Source organism: Helianthus annuus, chromosome 14 (assembly GCF_002127325.2).
Source record: "Helianthus annuus cultivar XRQ/B chromosome 14, HanXRQr2.0-SUNRISE, whole genome shotgun sequence".
Classification (NCBI taxonomy): domain Eukaryota; kingdom Viridiplantae; phylum Streptophyta; class Magnoliopsida; order Asterales; family Asteraceae; genus Helianthus; species Helianthus annuus.
Window position 1 is genome coordinate 116,795,504 of NC_035446.2, and position 24,211 is coordinate 116,819,714.

The 24,211-nt window shown below is 38.8% G+C and overlaps 2 protein-coding genes across 2 annotated transcripts; both read right to left on the reverse strand.

Annotated features, from left to right (window-relative positions):
• Nucleotides 1–2,745: 2,745 nt before the first annotated feature.
• Nucleotides 2,746–3,609, reverse strand: LOC110907240 (activating signal cointegrator 1 complex subunit 2 homolog). The gene is made up of 2 exons (XM_022152248.1): nucleotides 3,442–3,609; nucleotides 2,746–3,282 (listed from the first exon to the last, which is right to left on the reverse strand). Exons 1-2 carry the CDS (start codon nucleotides 3,607–3,609, stop codon nucleotides 2,746–2,748), a joined length of 705 nt encoding a protein of 234 aa, XP_022007940.1.
• Nucleotides 3,610–13,475: 9,866 nt separating this feature from the next.
• LOC110907238 (extensin-like) lies at nucleotides 13,476–14,354 on the reverse strand. The gene has a single exon (XM_022152247.1). It carries the CDS (start codon nucleotides 14,352–14,354, stop codon nucleotides 13,476–13,478), a length of 879 nt encoding a protein of 292 aa, XP_022007939.1.
• Nucleotides 14,355–24,211: the final 9,857 nt, after the last annotated feature.

The following is a 24,211-nucleotide window of genomic DNA, read 5'->3' on the forward strand; positions in this document are numbered from 1 at the left end:
TCATACAATACGCAACACTAATAGGCCGGGTCAAATACAGGATATTTTTTAGAGAAACTAGGTACGGGTTATAAATGATCGGCTCTTAGGCTCAAATGGGTTACTAAAGTCCAACCCCCCGCCCCTCTCACTACCATGCTCATATATGTAATTTATGAGATCCAACCCCCCAAATCCCACACTCGCACACACCTTGATGAGGCTACCTAAATGCCCTTATCCTTTTCACATTCATGCAAAGCTAAGGCTTCAAACCACATCTAAGCACAACTTCTAATGTACCCCCACCCATTGCCACTCTCATCAAAGACAAATATTTCTAATAAATTCAAAGAGATGGCTCAACTCTCACCAAGAAAGAACAAGGGGATATGGGGTTGCCGGTGTGTCATGTGATTTAATACTCAAATTTTCGATTTGGACCATTTTTTTCGCTTGATTTGTTCAAAATTTCACAATTTTCACAAATTTTTCAAAATTTCCCTCATCCCCACACTTGGGATACATTGTCCCCAATGCATGGTTTTGAAGAGAAGATCGCTTAACACCAAAAACATCAACTTAACCTTGTTTTCTCAAATCCCAACTTTCTTTTTGTTTTTTTTAAACAACACAAAAGCACACAAAGTAACTACCAACATTTCAAAGCTAAAGAACATAACAAGACTAAGGAAAGAGTACATTGACCTGGTGAAGTTTGACACAACAGATGTTGTAGATAATCCGACTTCCTATCACCACCTTCACACAAATATGTGCACATCTTCCCCACACTTGAATGTCGCCATGGCCTTGAAACATAGAAAGATAAAAAAACAGCAAGATCAATATAAAACCCTGGGTTACCTCCCGAGCAGCGCTAAGTTTCGAGTCTTCAGCCAGACCGTGCCACCCCCATTTATGGTGGCTCAAAGAATCGGTTCCTATTACCTCCCTCACTGTAGCTTGTCATTGGTTGAAATGCATCCATCAAATGTCCATTCGGTGGATAGTCAATTACATACCTGCTCGAACCCTCATACTTCTTTTCACACCCCGGTGGTTTGTTTGTTTTTATTCTTTGATGCACACTTTTCATATGGTCACTAGACTCTCTACCCTTCTCTTCAATAGATTCATAACGAATCTCCCTAGTATGAACATCGAAGTACAACTTATGGTTCTTTTCGGTCATAGTAATAACCCCATCTCTATAGTTGATTTGAGCACTTGCTGTATAAAGAAACGGTCGACCTAAAATTACCCTTTGTTGTGATGCCAATTTGGTAGAAACAAAATCTAAGGCTAGAAAATCCACCGGATAGTCGAATTCTCCCAACCGAATCATGACATTCCTAACCACTCCTCGCGGAAGCGTCCAACTCTCATCCGCCAAGCTCACCATGGTGTCTATATCTTCAAGCGGACCAAAATCATACATGTCATATAGATCACCTGGTAGCACACTCATGCTCACCCCGTAGTCCAACAATGCGTGAGGGATTTTTAATTTTCCCACACGGATAGGCACGATTGGTGCTCCATGTTCTTTATCATTCTCACCATCGGCGTCCTTCCCTATACCTGTATTTATTTAACATGAAGAGGTTAGAAATTTTTCATTAAATTCGGTACTAGGAACGGTGCCTACCACATTGATATTAACGCTTTTTATGTTCTTGGGATTTGTCACCGTCTCACTCGGTAGCTGGCCTTTTGCTTTCTTCAATATCGCCACTTCACTCGCAAGTTGACCCATTTTAGTGGTCAACGATTGAATAGCTTTGTCACGGATTTCATCTTTTTGCATACGAACCTCATCAAGCTGATTTCTTCGTTGCATCTCTATTTGCATTGCTTTCAACATCTCCATGACCTCATTTCCACCAGAGGAACCTTGACCCGAAAACCCACTTTGTTCATTACCCGATTGTTGGAATTTCCTTTGAAAACCTTGATTATTAAATTGTTGGTGAGGAACACAATTTCCTTGGTTTCCTTGAAAGTTCGGGTTAAGTTGATTTGAAGTGTTCCCATATCTAAAATTCGGGTGGTTTCGTAACCCGGGGTGGTATGTATTTGAATTCATGTTGTAATTTCTACCACCCCCACCTTGACCTTCAATAGCATTCACTTCTTCATATTGCCCTTCACCTCCTTAGCAATTTCCAGCTGCATGCCCCAATTCATTGCAAAGTGCACAAACATCATAAATTTGGTTTGTAGTTTGTACATTTGCATCTTCCGCTGCATGCATTTGAGTTCGGGTAATGGATTAAGCCTTCCTCTTCAATGTAACCGCCATTTGTTCCAAGAATGCCCAATCATCTTGCTAGTAATTAACACCGAATGTACCATTCGTGATAGACATCAAATCACGAGCATCCTTGGAACATAACCCCTCATGAAACGCCTTCAACAACTCCCATAATTCAATACCATGATGTGGACAATTTTTAAGCATCAAGTTGAACCGTTCAAACGCTTCATGGAACATCTCACCTTGTTGTTGTTGGAAGCCTCTCAAACTTCTTCTCGCATCATTGGTCTTTTGGGCCGTGAAAAAATCATCCAAAAAGATTTGTTGCATTTCTGCCCACGTATAGATTGATGCTGACGGTAAGGTGTAGAACCATTTCTTTGCCTTATCTTCTAAAGAAAACTGAAAAAGTACCAACTTCACTTCATCTGACGAAAACCCTAGACCACCGATAGTATTGCATATTGTATCATATGCTTCCAAATGAAAATAGGGCTCCTCCATTGCTAAACCCTTATACTTCGGTAGACTTTAAAAAAAATCGTTCTAACCTCAAAAGTCCTTCCTTGATTGTTTTGAGGAATGACTATTGGTGACGGATTGTTGGTAATCACCAGCCTAAAGTGTGCCTCTATACCTCTAACGACATCCCAATTATGTCTTCGTGGAAAGTCCAATTGAACTCTTGGACGTGGTGGACCCATCGGTCTTTGAACTTGTGGTCTTTGAGGCCCGAATTGTTGAGGTGGTGGTTGTTGAAACATTTGCCCCACATGTTGTTGCTGTTGAACTTGCCTTTGAATCGGTGGACCTTGTGGTGGAAATTGTTGAGGAATAATTTGTTGGATCATTAGTTGTTCTTGAGGAACTCTACCATAACCTTGCATCCCTTGACTTCCACATTGACCTTGACCTTGCACGTAAGTATACTCCCCTTGATCTCGATCTCCTCCATACATGTACCCTTCTTCCTCATATCCCCCAAACTCTTTCTCATATCCATCGTCATACCCGTCTCTTCTCACTCCCGAAGGTTGTGGAAACTGTGATGTTTGGTATTGTACCCCTGGTTGTAATGGTTGTTGAAAGGAAGGGGTAGAATGGACTATGGATGAACTTGGTTGAAATAAACCGGGTGGTGGTATTTGTTGTGATGAAGACGATTATCCTGATGTTGGAAAAAACGATGAAAAGGATGGAACGGCTGATGATGTAGGAGCATAGCTAAAAGTGTACTCAGTTTGGGTATTTGCGGATAAGGTGGTGTTGGTCGGTTTAATTTCAGGTGTTGATGTAGGAATGGTAGAATTTGGTGGAGGTGTGGATGATGTTAGTTGACCCATAGTGGGTGGTGGTTGTGCGGGATCCATTGTTCTGATCGGTGTAACTGGTGTTGTATGTGTTGTTGGTAAACCACTGATTTTGTTTTCTCTTAGTAATACTCAGTTTCTTCTCAAAGTTCGTTCAATCACCGGATCAAATACCAATGGTGTTAGCTTGTGAGAGCCTCTAGTATGCATGCACCTGTAAATACCTGCACACTAAACACAACCAGCGTAAACACGAAAAATAACAAACTAAACTATAAAAGGATACTTTATGATTCGAAACACCAGATTAAGCGGGGACTGACGTGAGGTCGAAGTCTCACTCAAATTTAATCCAAATACTACTAGATAGCTAGCGGTAAATGGGTATCGAACACAGGGAGTTTGTGGAATGTGAGTTATCTAAATGTATGTCCAAATTGACTAAAGTAAACTAAATTTGCAAAAGTATATTCAGAGATTTGGTTGTTTGGTTTTGAAAACTAAAATTAACTAATTTAATTGCAAAAGAAGGATTTGGTTTGTAAACAGAATAAGAGAATAGTGATCATCTCAAGGTTCAGGTTTTAAGTGACAACCAATGTTTATGTTCAACTGGAAAGAACTACATAGACATAGCTCATGCAAGATCATTTGTTTGTGATGACAGGGAACTAAGTACTCGGATTCCTAGAACGCGAGGTTGTTACCCGATGATCAATTAACATATATCCAACCCCTAATCCCTCCCATGATATCTCGATTGCCAACGACACCAAGAACGTATGGTTTAGAATTATAAGCAAACACACATTAACAATTTACAAACTATCAATCAAGCACCATAATAAACTAAACAACACATGCAAAGTCTATTATTCTAGAAATTGAAGAACAAAAACATAATTGTCACAAGAAAACCTTATATTTGAGATGATCCCTAATGAAATTAGCCACTCATGTCTTGGGAAATCATCATCATACACATATCCATGTTCATATGAATCAAAAATACCAAAAAAATTGTTTAGAAATGTTCAAAACCAAGCTAGAACATCCAAAATCGCCTCTAGACTGCTGTGTAACCGAATGGGAATGATTGCACATGAAGAGACTCCTTAAAACCGGAATAAAGGTGGCAGGTACAAAGTTCACGCCAGTCGGCAAATAAAAGTGCTACGGTGGCTCTATACTGGACTACGGCGGTCAAAAATTGCCAGTCAGCGCCGTAAGCTACGACCCTTGCCGTAGCCTATGGTAGGCTTCAACAAGAAATTTTGTTTTCAGCATAACTTTTTCGTTTCAACTCCGTTTTTTCATTTATTCTCTGTCTTTCAATCTCGAATCCTCTTGCGCCTATTCGAAGCTTCATTTCCACACTTTTAAGCCCCAAATGTACCTGAAACACGATATCAAACTTAGTCATCTAATTCTAGACAATTACTCGATCAAATGTAGGATTAAAATACCATTTATAGCACTTAATGGTCGTCCTACAGACTACCCGTCAGAGACCGGAATGGAATGTAATTTAGACCCAATAAGTATGAATACTTGTATAATATGGGTAAACTAAATACATTCTGTATTTTGAAGTTTAGATGATATGGTTAAACCCGTGTCGGTTAATTTATGCAAACTAGTTACATAAACCAAACCGAACGCGTATAGGCATGAACGGGTAACCGAATGAGTTATATACAAGTTCCATATGTTATTATTCTTAAAATATGTTAAGACATTAGTAGTATGTCAACATGTATACCCAAAAAGATTTTAAAACTGAATTAGGCCCCATAAGGGCGTTTTGGTCATTTTTGGATCTATAAAAGAGGTTTATACGAAAAGTGAAGTTCTGGTCTAAAACATTTTGTAAAAATATTTAATTTATGATGTTATATCAGTAGGATATCATACATATGTGTGGTTTACCATTTATGGCCAAACTATGCCCCGAAAGGGCATTTGGGTTATTTCACATATGCTTTTAGGGACATAATTGGAATTCCGAGTTCATGACTTATACTTACTGTAAAAATATTAAAAATCATTTATAAAATCAGTAAGTAATAAGTCTTAGGTGCCAAATATGGTTTGAAACCATACTATGCATTTATTAAGCGTAAAAACTGATATTTGACCATAATTTCGAAGTTTAAGTGATTCTGAGATTTTGACCAGCCTTGAATGATCAAAATATTTTATTTTTCATATAAGATCAGTAGCATAAAGTTTTGCATGTTCATTATATGTAAAACTCATTTTATTCGCAAAAAGGGTATTATCGTCAATTATAGATTTATACGAGAACTCAATGTTATGGTCAGTGCATAATCTGATCCAACATTTCAAAAGTTCCTAAAAATGATATCACAACAGTAGGTAAAGAGTTTTGAGTCAAATTTATGTTTAAAGCTTGATTTATATATCAAAGGGCATTTTTGTCTTTATAAAAGCTTCATTTACGATCATTTGCATAACATCAGTTTATGACCAGAATGTGAGTGTTAAAATACTTTAATTATGTTTACTAATCAGTACCTAATCCTTTTGCATGTTCATTTATTTAAAAATCTCATTTTTAGACCATAAGGGCATATTAGTCAACAATAAGCATAATAACGGAAACATGCATATAATTCAGATTACTAAGTGACCATGTAATATAACCTCAGAGGGTTATACTACAACATTATATGGTCACAATGGAACCTTAATACATAAAGGAATTAAGCTAATTCAGGTCAGAACTAAAAGTCAAAGCAAAAGTAAAGCTTTTATGACTTTCGGTTGCTAACCGAGCTTAAACTTAGAATTGTCAGGTTGAACATGTTTAGACATGTTCTAATAATGTTTACCAAGTTATTAAAGTGATAAAACATGTTTCATAACTTCTACATTATCAGTTTTGATTTTTATTTAAAAATCTGACTAGTTTGACTTTTTATTTAATTACTTTGACCCGACAATTAACTAAGTAAACGTGATAATTAGGAGGTGCCCTTTTGAGGCGTTAACACCTACCTAATTATGATCACGTAGCCATATTCGCCTCGAACAATGGTTGGACCGTTTAGGTCTAAACCGAAAATCAAAGCCGTTTTGTGGCAACTTTGACTTTCGGTCTTTAAACTTATAAAAACCGAACTAAAGTGCTAATGACACTTACAAAGGGTCCTAGCTCGAAGTTTAAACTCAGGGGAGCTTCCTTTTTGATCAGGAACCTCTATAAATGCTCAAGAAAGCTTAAGCAAGTGAGAAAGGAGTGAAATGGAATGGTGCAAGGAATGAAGGCTGCTCAAAGCCTCTATTTATAGTTGAAGAGGGTGTTCTTGGATCATGCTAGGTGTTAGGGAGGTCCAGAGATGATCACAAGTGTCCTAGCTGATTGTTAAAACCATTAAATAGCTCCATGTTTCGAGTTATGAGTGTACGGAGTGGTATGTGTGGTGAACAAGGAAGAAACCTGCAGTTGTCCAAATATTTCTGCCCAGATGTAAGCGTCGCGTCGCGCGACGGCAAAAGTGGAAGGGTGTCGCGCAGCGCGACCACCCAATGTTTCAGCAAAACAAGTTTCTAACTTGTTACATTTAGTCCCTGAACCTTTTTATGCGATGTATCTTTCATATTTGGCACATTTAACCCTTCTAGTTAGTTTGTAAGTGATCTTGGAAGTATAACCAAACACCGTTAGGCTCCGAGTTTCGTTAAAGGTCACCCGAACACACTAGTTTCTCTCGTTGACGCTTTTAACCCTTTTTCTTGAAATCTTTTACAATTAATACATAACGATATCGAAACCTTGTGAATTTATTATCACGTATTCTCGAGAGTATAATCGAACATTACGAAGCCCCGGTTTGTTAAAAGGTCACTCAGAGGTAAGAATTAACATGTTGAGACATTTAACCCTTTTGTCTTGTAAACTTTTAATTTCTTTCACAAATTGCTTCTTACGTCCGAATATTTACTTGTTTAAGAATACGTTCATCGTGTGTGGTCAATCAGAGGCATAAGTTTAGCATGTTGACACTTTTAGTACCTCCGCATACATCTTTTCACTGTTTGTCAACTTTAGTCCTTCTAACTCAAACTTTTACATGTTTAGGGTTTAAGACACGTGTCTTCAAATAATTGGAAACGATTTTTCGAGGTGTTACATCCTCACCCCCTTAAAAGAAATCTCGACCCCTTGATTTACTGAAATAAGTGAGGGTACTTTTGTCGCATAGTGGACTCAACCTCCCATGTATACTCAAGGCCTCTATGGGCATCCCATTTTACTTTCACAATCAGTACATGCTTCATTCGGAGCTTTTTAACCTGTCGATCCTTGATCGACATAGGTCTTTCAACAAACCTCATGCTTTCATCTATCTGTACGTCTTTATGAGACATTGCTAGCGATTCATCAACTAGACACTTCTTTAAGTTACAGACATGGAACACATTGTGAATTCCACTAAGCTCCTCAGGCAAGTTCAGCTTATAAGCTACATTCCCGGCACATTCAATGATCTCTAATGGTCCAATATACCTTGGGCTTAGCTTGCCCTTCTTACCAAAACGCATCACACCTTTCTAGGGTGATATCTTTAGTAAGACCTTGTCTCCTACCTCAAACTTTAGAGGTTTTCGCCTCTTATGTGCTTAGCTTTTCTGCCTATCTCTGGCAGCCTTTAGGCGATCACGAATTTGGACAATCTAGTCTGTTGTTTCAAGGACTATCCTAGGTCCTGATAGTTGAGCTTCTCCAACTTCTGCGCAGCAGACGGGCGTTCTACATTTTCTTCCATATAAAGCCTCAAAAGGCGCAGCCTGAATGCTGGTATGGTAACTATTATTATAGGAGAACTCAATTAAGGGAAGGTGGTCATCCCAACTACCACCTAGATTAATGACACATGCGCGAAGTATGTCTTCCAATGTTTGAATTGTACGCTCACTGTACCCATCCGTTTGAGAAGTGTATTTAGTATCTCTATCGGATATAATAGATATTGGCACTCCGTGGAGAGGCACAGTCTCGTCCACATACAACTGAGCTAGCTTATCAGAGCTATGAGTTTCCTTGATGGGTAAGAAATGAGGTGAATTAGTCAGTCTGTCAACTATGACCCATATTGTATCATTCCCATGCCTTGTCTTAGGTAACTTGGTAATGAAATCCATGGTTACCATCTCCCACTTCCATGTGGGAAGTTCTAATTGTTGTAGTAATCCTGACGGCTTTTGATGGTCAGCTTTAATCTAATCGCTCGTCAGACATTTAGTTACATGTATGGCCATGGATTTCTTCAAACCCATCCACCAATAGTTTGCCTTTAAATCTTGATACATCTTGTCACCCCCAGGGTGAACTGAATATCTGGAGTTATAAGCTTCCTGGAGGATTATATTTCTAAGTCCTCCATGAATAGGAACCTAGATTCTACCATTTAATATGAGGATTCCATCATTCCCAGGTGAAAACTGATTGATAGTTTCACCTAATTTCTCACTGGGAAGGTTAGTCTCCAGTACAACTTCTTTCTGAGCGACTAACAGCCTTTCATTCAAGCTGTTCTTAACTTCAATACTTTTGGCAATAATCCGTATGGGTTTAACTCTTTCCTTTTGGCTTAGTGCATCAGCGACTACGTTCGCTTTACCAGGATGGTAGCGAATCTCACAATCATAGTCATTTAAAGTTTCCATCCAATGACGTTGTCTCATATTGTGATCTTTCTGATTAAACAAGTGTTGGAGACTTTTGTGATCTGAGTATATCACACATTTGGTTCCATACAGGTAATCTCTCCATAACTTAAGTGCAAATACAACGACACCCAGTTCCAGATCGTGGGTGGTGTAATTCTTTTCGTGCACTTTCAGTTGTCGTGATGCGTAGGCAATCACTTTGCCTCTTTGCATAAGCACACAGCCCATGCCAGTGTGTGAAGCATCACAGTAGACAACGAATTCTTCTACTCGTTCAGGCAATGTCAACACAGGAGCATTGCTCAACTTTTGTTTGAGGACCTCGAAAGACTCCTGCAGTTTAGGACCCCAGTCAAATTTTACGTTCTTGCGGGTCCGAGTAGTTAAAGGTGCGGCTATCCTTGAGAAGTTTTCGATAAATCTTCTGTAGTATCCTGCCAATCCCAAGAATCTGCAAATCTCAGTAGGTGTTTTAGGTGCTTCCCAGCTCATTATTGCTTCTATCTTAGCGGGATCCACTTGGATACCACGCTCGCTTACAACATGTCCAAGGAATTGGACTTCGCGAAGCCAGAACTCGCATTTGGAGAATTTAGCGTAAAGCTTCTCCTGTTGTAGCAGTCTTAGGATGCACCGAAGGTGCTTCTCGTGATCAGCTTGATTACGAGAATAGATAAGTATGTCATCTATAAAGACGATGACAAACTTATCTAGGTACGACTTTCAGACTCGATTCATGAGGTGCATGAATGTTGCGGGTGCATTAGTGAGCCCGAAAGGCATCACTAAGAACTCATAGTGGCCATACCTTGTCCTAAACATGGTTTTAGGTACATCTTCAGTTCTAACTTTGAGTTGATGATACCCTGACCTTAGATCAATCTTTGAGAAAAAGCTTGCCCCTTGGAGTTGATCGAACAGATCGTCGATCCTGGGCAATGGATAACGGTTCTTGATTGTCACTTTGTTTAGCTTGCGGTAACCAATGCACAGACGCATTGAACCATCCTTCTTCTTTACAAACAGTATGGGTGCTCCCCAAGGTGATGAGCTGGGTTATATAAAACCCTTTTCCAGTAATTCGTCCAGTTGGGTTCTCAGCTCTTTCATCTCAGTTGGTGCTAAGCGGTAAGGAGCTCGTGCAATCGGTGCTGCTCCAGGCATGATGCCGATCCTGAACTCCACTTGCCTCTCAGGAGGTAATCCGGGTAGCTCATTTGGAAAGACATCTGGGTATTCAGAAATGATTGGAATATCTTCTATCTTTGGTTTCGGATCGTCTACTGTCACCTGTGCCATGTAAATGACGCATCCGCTTTTTAAGCACTTGGATGCTTTTAGTATAGACACATTATCAGGCAATCCGTATTGCGTATCTCTGTGGATGGTGATCGATGGGGTTTTGATGTTAACTAGTTTCTTATCGTAGGCAATTTAGGCTTGGTTACGTGACAACCAATCCATGCCTAAAACTACATCAAACTCAGCCAATTTCATTGGCAAAAGAGATAGCGGAATAGAATGATTCTTAATGGATATAAAGCATCCATCAAGAAGAGTCGAAGCGGTTTCTAAGGTACCATCTGCGAGTTCTACCTCATATTTAATGTCTAGAGTTTTAATAGGCAGATTCAGCAATTTACTAAACTTAAGGTCTACAAACGACTTATCTGCTCCTGAATCGAATAAAACTCTAGCATAAATATCATTAATGAGGAAGGTACCTGTTATAACTTTATTATCATTCACCGCCTCCTTGGCGTTCATCTGAAACACCCTAGCATTCTTTTTCTTTGCCTCATCAGGCTTCTTGGTGTTCTTTGGGCAGTTTGTCTTAATGTGCCCTTTTTCATTGCAACCATAGCAGGTTGCATCTTTCAAATTCCGGAACTCCAAAGATTTGTGCCCTTTCTTCTTACAGATTCCACAAGGCTTGGCTTGTGGATCTAGAGTGCATTTCTGAAATGCCTTTTATCATAATTCTTGCATTGGGGTTTGTTACCCGACTGATCCTTCTTAAACCTAGAGTTTCCCTTCATCTTCTTGTTTGACTGGTGGGACTGATCATCCTCTCTCTTTATCTTCCCATCCTCAGTGGCCTTCCTAGACTTACTCCTTACAACATCAAGAGTAAGAGACAGTGATAGATCTACAGCCGATCTATAAGTGGTTGGCTTTGAGGCCTTGACATTCCCCTTGATTTCAGGGGTCAAACCACCAATGAAGCGCGCAATGCACTTAGGCTCTGGAGTGACCAGGTACGGGACAAGTCTGGACATTGAGTTGAAACTGGTAACATAGGACCTGCAGTCTAGATCTTTCATAACCAAGGTGAGGAAATCAGTCTCCACCTTTTCCACTTCATGCTGTGGACAGTAAGTATCTTTCACAAGCTCAACAAACTTAACCCAAGTGAGGTTATACAAAGGAATTTTCCCCTTGGATTGCACTAAATCATTCCACCATGTCAGGGCATCGCCTTTGAAGGACTGGGACACAAACTTCACAATGTCCTCCTTGGCACACCCACTTATATCAACAACTGTCTCCATCTCATCCAGCCATTTCATACACTCAGTGGCTCCTTTTTCCCCAGTGAAATCCCTTGGTTTACAAGAGATAAAATATTTGTAAGTACATCCCTTGTTATACCGGGGAGCCTGATCAAACATAATCTGCTTATGGGTTTCACTTTTCTGATTGGATGAATGTTCAGATTCATCCTTTCTCGACGTATGGGGTTTTGAGTGGGACTTAGAATGAGTTTTCGAGCGAGCATCACTTGACTCTTTGAGTACCTCGTTCACAGCTTTAGTAACCGCTGTGTTTATCATGGCTTGCAGTTCAGCGCTAGTAACATTCAATCTGGTATTATTATTCCCATCAACTGGGTGACTATGAGCTTCATCTGAGCCACCCATTGTGTAGATTTGAATACTATAATCAAGTAATAATGATTTGTTTAGTTATCACATATCGAACCATCGTATTTGATGATTGAATAGCCATTGTATAAAATAAACCATATGGGCTAATAGGTTTAATATTTCTGAGAAAAGTGTATTTGATCATAATTTGCCTAGGTTACAAATGAACCATCAAGGGCATTTAAACAGGACGTAATCCTTTATATTTATTAGACAGGGGACATAAGTCACTATTGTCATTTTCGTATAGACATTTTTATATAGCATAAAGGCTCGTCTCGAAGGACATTTAGATGGCACAAAAAACCTTGCCACTAGGACAATATAGAATATGATTATGATCTTTTTAGATCGAAGGTTTTAAGGATCGAACATAGTTCATTTCCTTTTGACAAAAAGTTGTAGACTATTAACTATCTTTGTCATGAATATCTGTATATTTGGCCTGTAGGCAGAATGAATAACATCTCTAACGGATGTTTTGGTATAGACATCATATTTGATGATATTAGCCATGATTTACAATAATCATTTAGGCTATGTAAGGGCTTGGAAGAATCCAAGTACTTTAGAAGGCTGGTGTGGTTTCTTAAGTCACACTGCCAGGAGTGTTAACATATTTTTGGATGTTAACAAGGATTTATCGTCTTAAGAAGGTTATACCATCATAGCCATTGATATTTTGGCTAGGTTATACCTTTAAGAACATCTTTTGAAATTTCTTTTGCACATCAATTAAAATTGAAATGATTGTTTGCATGTTGATGTAATGAAAATACATATGTATAAATTTCAAAAGAAAATTCCATTAATAGTACTAAGGATTACAAAAACTGTCCTAAACGGGTCTTTAAAATAAATTTTCCATGCAGGGACTAAAAAAGAAAACAAGTCCTCGCAGGGACTGATACAAGAAAGAAATGTCCACACAGGGACTTAAATTAAATAACAAATAAAAAGAAAATAAAGGTCTTCAATTATCTTTCTTCTTTCCCTTGATAAATTTTGCAAGACCCTTAAGGAACTTATGGGTCTTTCTATCACGTTCTTCTACCCTACGTTCAACTTCTTCCACCCTTTGCAAGATTTCTTGTTGTTATTGTTGAGGTGGAGGTTGAGGTTGTGGTTGTGGCTGATATGGAGGGTATTGATACCCTTGGACAGGATGCCCAGTTGGGTATGCAGGAGGAAACGGTGAAGCATAAAGGGTGTTAAAGTTAACTTCTTCGACCTATGGGTTGTATGCAGGTGGTTGGTAATTGTAACCAGTAGGAGCTTATGGCTCGAACGGGTTATACCCAGTCATTTCTGGGTAGGTCGGAATGGGTTTTCAAAACCCATTGGAGGTGGCGGTGGTGCAAAGGTGGCCGGTGTGGTATCGATTTCCGGCGCAGCATGTGAAGGTCCACCCATTTGTGGATCTTCTGGAATCGGAGGGTAGTTGCTAGAAGCTTGAGGAGAGCTAATCCTTGGTCCCCCTCGCACGGATATGCGTGCGTTTCTCCTCCGTATTGGTGGTTTGGGAGGTGGCAAAGGTGGTTCCTCGGCTGGTAGAGGTGGTGGTGTCACCGCTTGAAAGTGCGGCTCCTTTAATGGTGGCTGTGGTGGGGTGTTGTGGTATGAAGGGCTGTTTGCAAACTTCCACTGCCCCCACCATTCATTATAATTATGGGGACCTTGATAAGGAGATCCCGCAAAGGAAGAACCGCTAGAGATATCTATGGGATGCGTAGGCGTCCCAGAAGGTGGCATTTCTGGATCCGGATCTTCATCCAAATCCATGTCTTGCAAGAAGTTCTCATCAGGGCCCAACGGGTTAAATCCCGCTGGCGAATTGATATAATCATCAGGGTTAAAGTAACCCTGTGAGTAAGAGTGATGGGAAGCAGAATGATGTGATGAGGGGTGATAAGAGTGGTGGGAATGGTGTGAGTGCAGCGAATGCTGCGAGTGATGCGAATGTTGGGGCTCGTCTGGTTGTGGCGGCCCGAAAGAGTGATGGTAGGAAGGTGAGGTGCTAAGAGAAACGGATCGTCTCGCTGGTTCGAGAGAATGCCTCCAATCGTCATACAGATCGGAGCTGAACGAAGCAGAAGACGTACGTCGATGAGAGGGTCCTGCTTGACTAGATGGTCCCCCTCTCATGGGACCCTTTCCTCTACCCTTTACACGTGGCAGCATTTTTACAAGTAAACCTGTCAAAAACAAGAAAACAACATATAAACAAAATAAAGGTTAAGAATAATCCTAGGTCATTTGCCTAGACTCGGGAGTCTAAGGAATGTGTTATTGTGTCATTGAGATTAAAAACAAAAGGCTAGTGTTTAATTCACTCAATGTTGGCTCTGATACCAACCTATCACACCCCGATATTTCCACATATTCCGGTGGGCCCGGTGGGGAGTATCGTGACGTAGTTAATATCATCAAAGACAATTAAACACATTTATAGCACAACGGAAGGCTTGGAAGTTATTACTATTACAACCCAAAATGTTCAAAGTTCAAAATGAAAGAATATACAGACGGTTGTAAAAGAAATCCACGGGTGAACCATTAAAACAAATACATAAAACAGAGTTTGACAAACTTTAGGCATCTAAGGATTTGCAACATCCTCTTAATTAATGCCAAGTAGCTCCAGCCTAGTTCGCCAGGTACCTGTCACTTAGTCTTTGGAAAATATATCAGTTTTCACTGGTAAATACAATTAACTGGCTCATTTGAAAATATTTATGAAAATTGGTTTAGGCGCACCAGGCACAAAAATCTTTTATAACTTGAGACAATTTCATTTAAAATCTTGTATACAATTTTACATGTTTGTCACACATTTGGGGCTGGTTTGGAAACCGGACGTGATTACCTGACTCACCACTTATAAAACCAACAAAGGAGTTATCCCCAACTTGTGGGTAATTTATTATTTAGCATTTGCATATGTCGGGTGTATGCCTACACCCCGTGCATAGGTCGTGGCCATTAATAATTTAAATGAGCCAAGGATATCTAGGACACGGTCGTTAACCCCCAATGTTTTTGTTATCAAACAAAAAAGATTAAAACGGGTTATGCGGATTTATTAATCACAATCCGACTAAATGATCCCATACCCGACCAAGCGGTAATAATTTACCGTATCCCAAGCCCGTATAAGGGAAAATAAGTTAAAAGTATTTACCTGAGTTAATTATACAAGAAATGCTACTCAGCCGTATATTTCTAAGACTTTATGCAAGTATCTTCTACTGAGGCTACTTAATCTGAAAGGAAGGTTTTATTAACCTATTAGGATACTAACGGGTCTTATTTAAGTCAAAGACTTAGACCGGTTAGTTTTAAAGACACTTTACGATTCGAAACGCTAGATTAAGCGGGGACCGGAATGGAATGTAATTTAGACCCAACAAATATGAATACTTGTATTATATGGGTAAACTAAATACATTCTGGATTTTGAAGTTTAGATGATATGGTTAAACCCGTTTCGGTTAATTTAAGCAAACTAGTTACATAAACCGAACTGAATGCGTATAGGCATGAACGGGTAACCGAATGAGTTATATACAAGTTCCATATGTTATTATGCTTAAAATATGTTAAGAAATCAGTAGGATGTCAACATGTATGCCCAAAAAGAATTTAAAACCGAATTAGGCTCCATAAGGGCGTTTTGGTCATTTTTGGATTTATAAAAGAGGTTTATAGGTAAACTGAAGTTCTGGTCAAAAATATTCTGTAAAAATATTTTATTTATGATGTTATATCAGTAGGATATCATACATATGTGTGGTTTACCATTTATGACCAAACTATGCCCCGAAAGGGCATTTTGGTCATTTCACATATGCTTTTAGGGACATAATTAGAATTCTGAGTTCATGACTTATACTTACTGTAAAAATATTAAAAATCATTTATAAAATCAGTAGGTAGTAAGTCTTGGGTGCCAAATATGGTTTAAAACTATACTATGCATTTATTTAGCGTAAAACCCGATATTTGACGATAATTCCAAAGTTTAAGTGATTCCGAGATTTTGACCAGCCTTGAATGGTCAAATTATTTTATTTTTCATATTATATCAGTAGCAAAAAGTTTTGCATGTTCATTATATGTAAAACTCATTTTATTCGCAAAAAGGGTATTATCATCAATTATAGTTTTATACGAGAACTCAATGTTATGGTCAGTGCATAATCTAGTGCATAATCTGATCCAACATTCCAAAAATTCCTAAAAATGATATCACAACAGTAGGTAAAGAGTTTTGAGTCAAATTTATGTTTAAAGCTTGATTTATATATCAAAGGGCATTTTTGTCTTTATAAAAGCTTAATTTACGATCATTTGCATAACATCAGTTTATGACCAGAATGTAAGTGTTAAAATACTTTAATTATGTTTACTAATCAGTACCTAATCCTTTTGCATATTCATTTATTTAAAAATCTCATTTTTAGACCATAAGGACATATTAGTCAACAATAAGCATAATAACGGAAACATGCATATAATTCAGATTACTAAGTGACCATGTAATATAACCTCAGAGGGTTATACTACAACATTATATGGTCACAAGGGAACCTTAATACATAAAGTAATTAACCTAATTCGGGTGAGAACTGAAAGTCAAAGCAAAAGTCAAGCTTTTGCGACTTTTGGTTGCGAACAGAGCTTAAACTTAGAATTGTCAGGTTGAACATGTTTAGACATGTTCTAATAATGTTTACCAAGTTATTAAAGTGATAAAACATGTTTCATAACTTCTACATTATCTGTTTTGATTTTTATTTAAAAATTTGACTAGTTTGACTTTTTATTTAATTACTTTGACCCAACAATTAACTAAGTAAACGTGATAATTAGGAGGTGCCCTTTTGAGGGATTAATACCTACCTAATTACGATCACGTAGCCATATTCGCCTCGAACAATGGCTGGACCGTTTGGGTCTAAACCGAAAGTCAAAGCCGTTTTGCGGCAACTTTGACTTTCGGTCTTTAAACGTATAAAAACTGAACTAGAGTGGCTAAGGACAGTTACAAAGGGTCCTAGCTCGAACTTTAAACTCAGGGGAACTTCCTTTTTTACCAGGAACCTCTAGAAATGCTCAAGAAAGCTTAAGCAAGTGAGAAGGGAGTGAAATTGAATGGTGCATTGAATGAAGGTTGCTCAAAGCCTCTATTTATAGTTGAAGAGGGTGTTCTTGGATCATGCCAGGTGTTAGGGAGGTCAAGAGATGATCACAAGTGTCCTAGCTGATTGTTAAAACCATCAAATAGCTCCATGTTTCGAGTTATGAGTGTATGGAGTGGTATGTGAGGTGAACAAGTAAGAAAACTGCAGCTGTCCAAATGTTTCTGCCCAGATGCATGCAGGCGTCGCGTCGCACGATGGCAAAAGGGGAAGGGTGTCGCGCAGCGCGACCACCCAATGTTTCAGCAAAACAAGTTTCTAACTTATCAAATTTAGTCCCTGAACCTTTTTATGCAATGTATCTTTCATATTTGGTACATTTAACCCTTCTACTTAGTTTGTAAGTGATCTTGGAAGTATAACCAAACACCGTTAGGCTCCGGGTTTCATTAAAGGTCACCCGAACACACTAGTATCTCTCGTTGACGCTTTTAACCCTTTTTCTTGAAATCTTTTACAATTAATACATAGCGATATCGAAACCTTGTGAATTTATTATCAAGTATTCTCGAGAGTATAATCGAACATTATGAAGCCCCGAGTTTGTTAAAAGGTCACTCAGAGGTAAGAATTAACATGTTGACACGTTTAACCCCTTTTTCTTGTAAACTTTTGATTTATTTCACAAACGTCTTCTTACGTCCGAATATTTACTTTTTTAAAAATACGTTTATCGTGTGTGGTCAATTAGAGGCATAAGTTTAGCATGTTGACACTTTTAATCCCTCCGCATACATCTTTTCACTGTTTGTCAACTTTAGTCCTTCTAACTCAAACTTTTACATGTTTAGGGTTTAAGACACGTGTCTTCATATAATTGGACATGATTTTACGAGGTGTTACAACGAGGAAAGATGCAAGAGACCAAACAAGTTAATAAACTAGGTGTTGCACCAAATGATTCATCCATGCCATATCCCGAACGGTCACTTATGAAGACTTTAGATAACCTTGATGGTTCCAGTACTACGTCAAAGCATTCAAGGCATTGTTTCCATTTCCAATGACTTGGACATATCGCATCAGAATGTCCCAGGAAATGGGTCATCACTTTATAGAACTGTTATACATTGTGAAAAGCTGAAGCATTCCTTGACCGAGCCCAAGTTCGACGAAGAACCAAACCACCAACGTGATAAAGAAGAGGTAATGATTGGACCTAATTAGGGAGAGTGTTTGGTAATGCGTCGAGCACTCAATAGAACTGCTATACATTGTGAAAAGCTGGAGCGTGAATCTCTCTTTCACACTTGTTGTACAATTCGAGACAAGGTTTATTCGATAGTTATTGATGGCGGAAGTTGTACCAACATGGCGTCTCAAACCATGATCTCAAAACTGAACTTGCTAGCTAAATCCCATCCTTCTCCTTATGACATTCATTAACTAATCAAGGAAAAGGTGTGTTTCAACATGTGTTTTACTCTCATTTAGTATTGGACATGAATATACAAAGATGAAATCTGGTGTGACGTTATACCAATAGATGCATGCCATGTGCTATTAGGAAGACCTTGGTTGTTTGATCAAAAGGTTATTCATGACAGGTATAAAAACACATATTCGTTTATTAAAGATGGTTAAAAGATAACATTACTCCCCATGTTCTACACTAATGCAACTTATCATCATTTCTTAGTTATCACTAAGTGTATTAACATGTCTTCACAAGATCTTACAGGAACTAAAAAACTATGTAGATTGGATTTAAAGAATGTAAGGCACTTGGCACATGTATCATTCAACTAGAGATTAATCATTTAAGTTTGAGGGCAAACTTTTCAAAGGAGGAGAGGATGATAGCGGTCGGTCACTAATCCATGGGTCATACGGACGGGTGGGCCAATACAGTCACGGTTACCGTTGCATCAAATGGAGCTCCATTATGGAGGTTTAAAAAAATCACGCATGTGGACAAAAACCCACGTTCACAGTTCCCACCATCACTAGTTTATCCATTAGTTTAGTAGTTTTTATTTCCATGATTTTCTAAGTTGTACTTCATGCTTTCTAAGTAGTACTTTAGTTTTTAATTCTTCTAAAATGTAGGACGTGGGATTATGATCAACTCTCTTTATGTATTTAGTTTCGATTTAAATGGAAGGTGGTGTCGTTTGTGTTTAAAAATATTGACTGTGTTTGTCTCGTACAAGAGTAACTGGTTTTATCTTCCTTTGCTAATCCAAGGTAGCAACTTGGGTGGTATCCTTTGGAACCTACATTGAATTTAGGTGGTGATTTTTGTATCCTATACTCAGTTTAGGACACTCTATAATCGAGTGGTGTTTCTGTATCTCGTTCGACCCGTTGTCTACCCATTCATTTGAATTTTAAATTTCTATCCATTGCGTACTTAGATTCCTATCAGTAATATTAGGTGTTGCGAGTGTGGAATGAACGGGCACTTCCTATTTGAACATACCAAATGGAAGGAAAAGATGGAGAAAAGCAAATGCAGCTCATGGGCAAGTAGATGAGCCAACACTGCTCTAGATCAAGCAAGTCTAAATCAGAATGATGGGGAAGATTCTTTGAATAATTCTTATAAAGTTCACATGTGAATGATGAAGATATAAAGAGAATGAGTCGAGGCTTAATGTTTGAAATAAATAAAGGGTGTACATATTGGCACACCAAGCTGCCTATTTGCACGCCAAACCATATCTTTATATACGTCGCGTATAGGTCTATACGCGGCGTATAGCCACCTTTTTCAATTTCCAAGAGAATCTCTAATATGATGTGGAAATTTGTTGGTGCACTTCATCTGTCGAATTCGTCTTGGATCGAGTCATACATTGTATTATATAGATTAGGGCACAATATACGAGAAAATAGGCGAGTGTATGTGTTTAGAGAGTTAGTTTCGCTTATAGGGACATTGTCTAGAGGTTCCGCTTTTATGTCAAGTGGGAGGTTTCGCTTATACGGTAAGTGGTAGGTTTCGCTTATTCGTACATGACATTTGAAGCGAAACCTCACACCTATATAAACCCTATAAGCGAAATCATTTGTAACTTTGTCAAATTCCATACCGAGGTGCTGCCGGTGTGACGATTGAGCTGTAATCATTGTCAAATCAATAAAACAGTAGATTAAGTGAAGAACAAGCTATTTCTACCTACGTTTCTTGTTATTCCGCACCTGAAACATAGAAGAACGCCTCTGAACGACTCGTTCGGGTTAATTCTCGATCCTACAATTGGTATCAGAGCCTGGGAGGAGGTTTTCTACAGAAATTAGCTGGATTTCATCATCATTTCTTACTTCTACACCTTCTTTCTTCAGCAGATCAAGATTTACCGGTCGGAATTTGTTAAAAACTTCACAGACAGTGCGCAATAGAACATTAACAAACCCTGGAAAGTTTCAGATCAATTTACGGAGTAAAAATGGTTGAAATTACCTTCGAACTTGGTTCCGCTTATTCGGACATAGTGTAGTTCCGCTTTTCTGTACATCATAGTTCCGCTTATTCGGTCAATTATCAGAGGTTCCGCTTCAAATTACTTGGTAGTTTCGCTTCAAAGGACACATAGTTCCGCTTTTGTGTCACAGTAAGTAAGGTTCCGCTTCAAAATCATCAGGGTTCCGCTTGAAAGGTTCCGCTTCAAGGGACATATTTGGAGTTTCACTTATTAGTTTCGCTTATTCAAACATCAACCAGTTTCGCTTATAAATATATCAGAAGGTTCCGCTCTTCTGAACATCCTGGTTTCGCTTCAAAGGTTGATTAAGGCATAGTTTCGCATATTTGGTCATCAGCAGATTCGCTTATTTGGTCTTCAGTAGATCCGCTTATTTGTCACTGTTTTTGATAAACGTGCTAAGTCATTATGGATACTGAATTTTACAATGCGTTTGCAACACCGTCTACTCCAGCTGCGATTGTTCAGGCCATGAATTTAGAAAACGAGACGGGAACCACCCAAAAGCCCCCGAAATTGATGAGTATCGAAGAATATTACGGGTGGAAAGATAGATTCGAGAACTGGGTTCAGGCGAATCATCTTAGATCATGGGAATGCATATTGAAAAAATACGTGTTGCCTCGAACAGAATTGCAGGTTATCAAACAGTTATCAGAATTCACAGATCAAGAACGGGTGATGTACAAAGCCAAGAAGATGATGATCAGTTTATTGCAGCAAGCGATCAAAGAAGATATATTCATATTGCTTCAGCATGACAAAACTGCAAAGTCAATCTGGGATGCTCTTAAAGTAAAATTTGAGGGTAGCGAGAACATGATAAAGAGCAAGAAAGCGCTGCTTAAGAAAGAGTTTGATCTGTTTAGCAGTTTACCAGGTGAAGACACAAAGAAGCTGATTGAGAGATACTGTCACTTAGTGCGATCGATGTCGATGTTGAGTATTACTAAAGATCGTGAAGAGTGGGTAGACAAGCTAGCCGATGCGCTACCACAGAAAGAGTGGGGAACATATCTGATGATTCTGAAGAACACAGGTGTTTATGATGGATTAACGATTTCTTAGTTTATCGAGAAAATCGAGAGTCAGGATCTGGAACAACAGAAGATCGCTAGGATGAACAGTCCAAGTGGTCAACAGGATGTAAAGATGTACTATAAAGGTAGTGTTCCAGTTCCTGAAGCTGAGAGAAGTCCGAAAATCCAGACTGCGTTCAGTGCTGGGGATTCATCAGAAAAGGCTGATCAGGGTTCTGGCAAAAGCAGTAGTGGATTCTCATCATTTCCGAGTGTTAATCCTAAAGAGTCAAATTCAAGTTTTCAGTCACAAAGCACAAAAACGGGAAATGGATATGTGATTCAGTGTAACATCGCGCTAAATCTTCCAGAAGGCCAAAGCTTTTCAGAAGACACTGCTAAAGACCACATGGCTCTACTTGGTTCTGTATTGTTATCATATGAGGGTCTTGTAGCTGGTCGGATTGGAAATCCTATGCTCACCAAAGAGGATTACGACCAAATTGACGCCGAAGGGATGGAGTTAATGGATATCAAATGGTGTCTTGCAAGTGTTCTTCGACGTGCTGAAAAGTTCAAAACAATCACCGGGAGAAATGACTTTCTTGATGCTCATGTATCTACTTTAGGTTTTGATAAATCTAAAGTTACTTGTTTTCGATGCAGGGAGAAAGGCCATTTCAAACGGGAGTGCAAGGGTAGAGAAGCTAGCGGTGCTCAGAATCCGTTCGGAAAAGACGACTACTACCGGAAAGCCATTTATCAGCAGGTTGGTCAATCTCAAGACTCACAGACGGCTCATGGTAGGAAGATTGAAGATTCTAAGAGAGCATGTTTAGTGGACTTCAGCTGGGACAAATACATATCTCCTGACAGCAAAGCCTGTATAGTTGATCAAGATGATGAGAGACTACCTGAAGGTTTCAGCTGGGATATGTTCGTTGATGAAAAAGGAGAATTCAAAGCCTTCATCGCCAAGATTGTCAGAGAGCCAGACATGTTTGCTACCTGGATGAAGTCTATTGGAGTAAATGTGACGAGTGAGGATGAAAAGTCTGTTACATCTGATGAAAATTCAGAAAGTGTTGATGAACTTTCAGAAAATGTTGAGGAAATTTCAGAGAGTTTAGATGAGAGTGTTCAAAATGTTGCTAGTTCTGAAAAAGAAGTTGTATTTGATCAAACACCATCTGATTCTAGTTTGTCGGATGCTGATTCTAAAAAGACTGTACAGTTTGATCAGTCACCAGTTGATAGTAGCAGTGATGATGAGGAAGAAAAACATATCAATATTGCAAAATCTCATCTTTCTCCTGAAAGTTTTCATTTCTATTTTGCAGATCGCTTGGAGAAACTGAAGGAGAAAAGAGCTGCTAAAGAACAACAAAAGAAATCTGAAGATGATGTTCAAAATGTTGAAAGTGTTGCTGAGAAAATTACTTATGTTGAGAAAGTAATTGAAGCTGAGAAAGTGAAAGAAGAAGAAAAGGTGATTGAAGTTGTGAAAACAATTGAGGTTGAGAATATTGTTGAAGTTGTCAAGCCTTGCACAAAGTGTTTGGAAGACTGCAAGGAATGTGCAGCAAAAGACGAAATTATTGCTGAGTATGAGAAGAAGAAGGAGCACTTATTGTTCAATCTCAACTATGTAAAAGAATCATATGATGTCTTGAACAAAACAGTAACTGGTCTCCAAAAGACAAACTCAGACAGAGAACAAGCACTGACGATGATGAATGCAGTCATGATGTCAAAGCAAAAAGCCATAAATTTTTACATCGAAGAAAGTGCTAAGTGGAAGCAAGAGTTGGAGACAGAAAAGATTGAGAATGAGAGAATTAGACGTTTATTGCAAAGTTATTCTAGTTCTGATTATCTCATTGACCGTATTTACCCAACTGTTGCAAGAATGGAAGCTTTTCAAGACGAGAAGCCGAAGAAGAAGAAAGATTGTGGTAAGAAACTGACTGTTAGCTATAACAAGTGTCCGCCTCCAATTTGGGAAGGGTATTCTCCTAGAAAACCAAACGAGGAGCAACTTGAGAAAGCAGTCAATATAAAGCTAAAAACCGACACAACTGACATTTTACCAGATAACATTGATATCACGTTTACCTCGTCTGATACCGATCATGAGTCTGAGTTAATCAAAAAGGTGGTCGATCAGGTGTTGGATACTGATGAGGAGTCCGAGTCAAAGTCTGGGTCTGAAGGGTTAAATTCGTCAGTCAACAGTCCAAAGTTGTCGGTCAAACGGTCTTACAGTAAAGAATTTATGTTATCAAAGGCAAATTTGAATGATGAAACATTCGAAGTTGTTTATACTTTGAATGGTTCTGACAAATTATATTACAACAAAGAGTTTCCTATAATGAGTACTAAAACAGAAT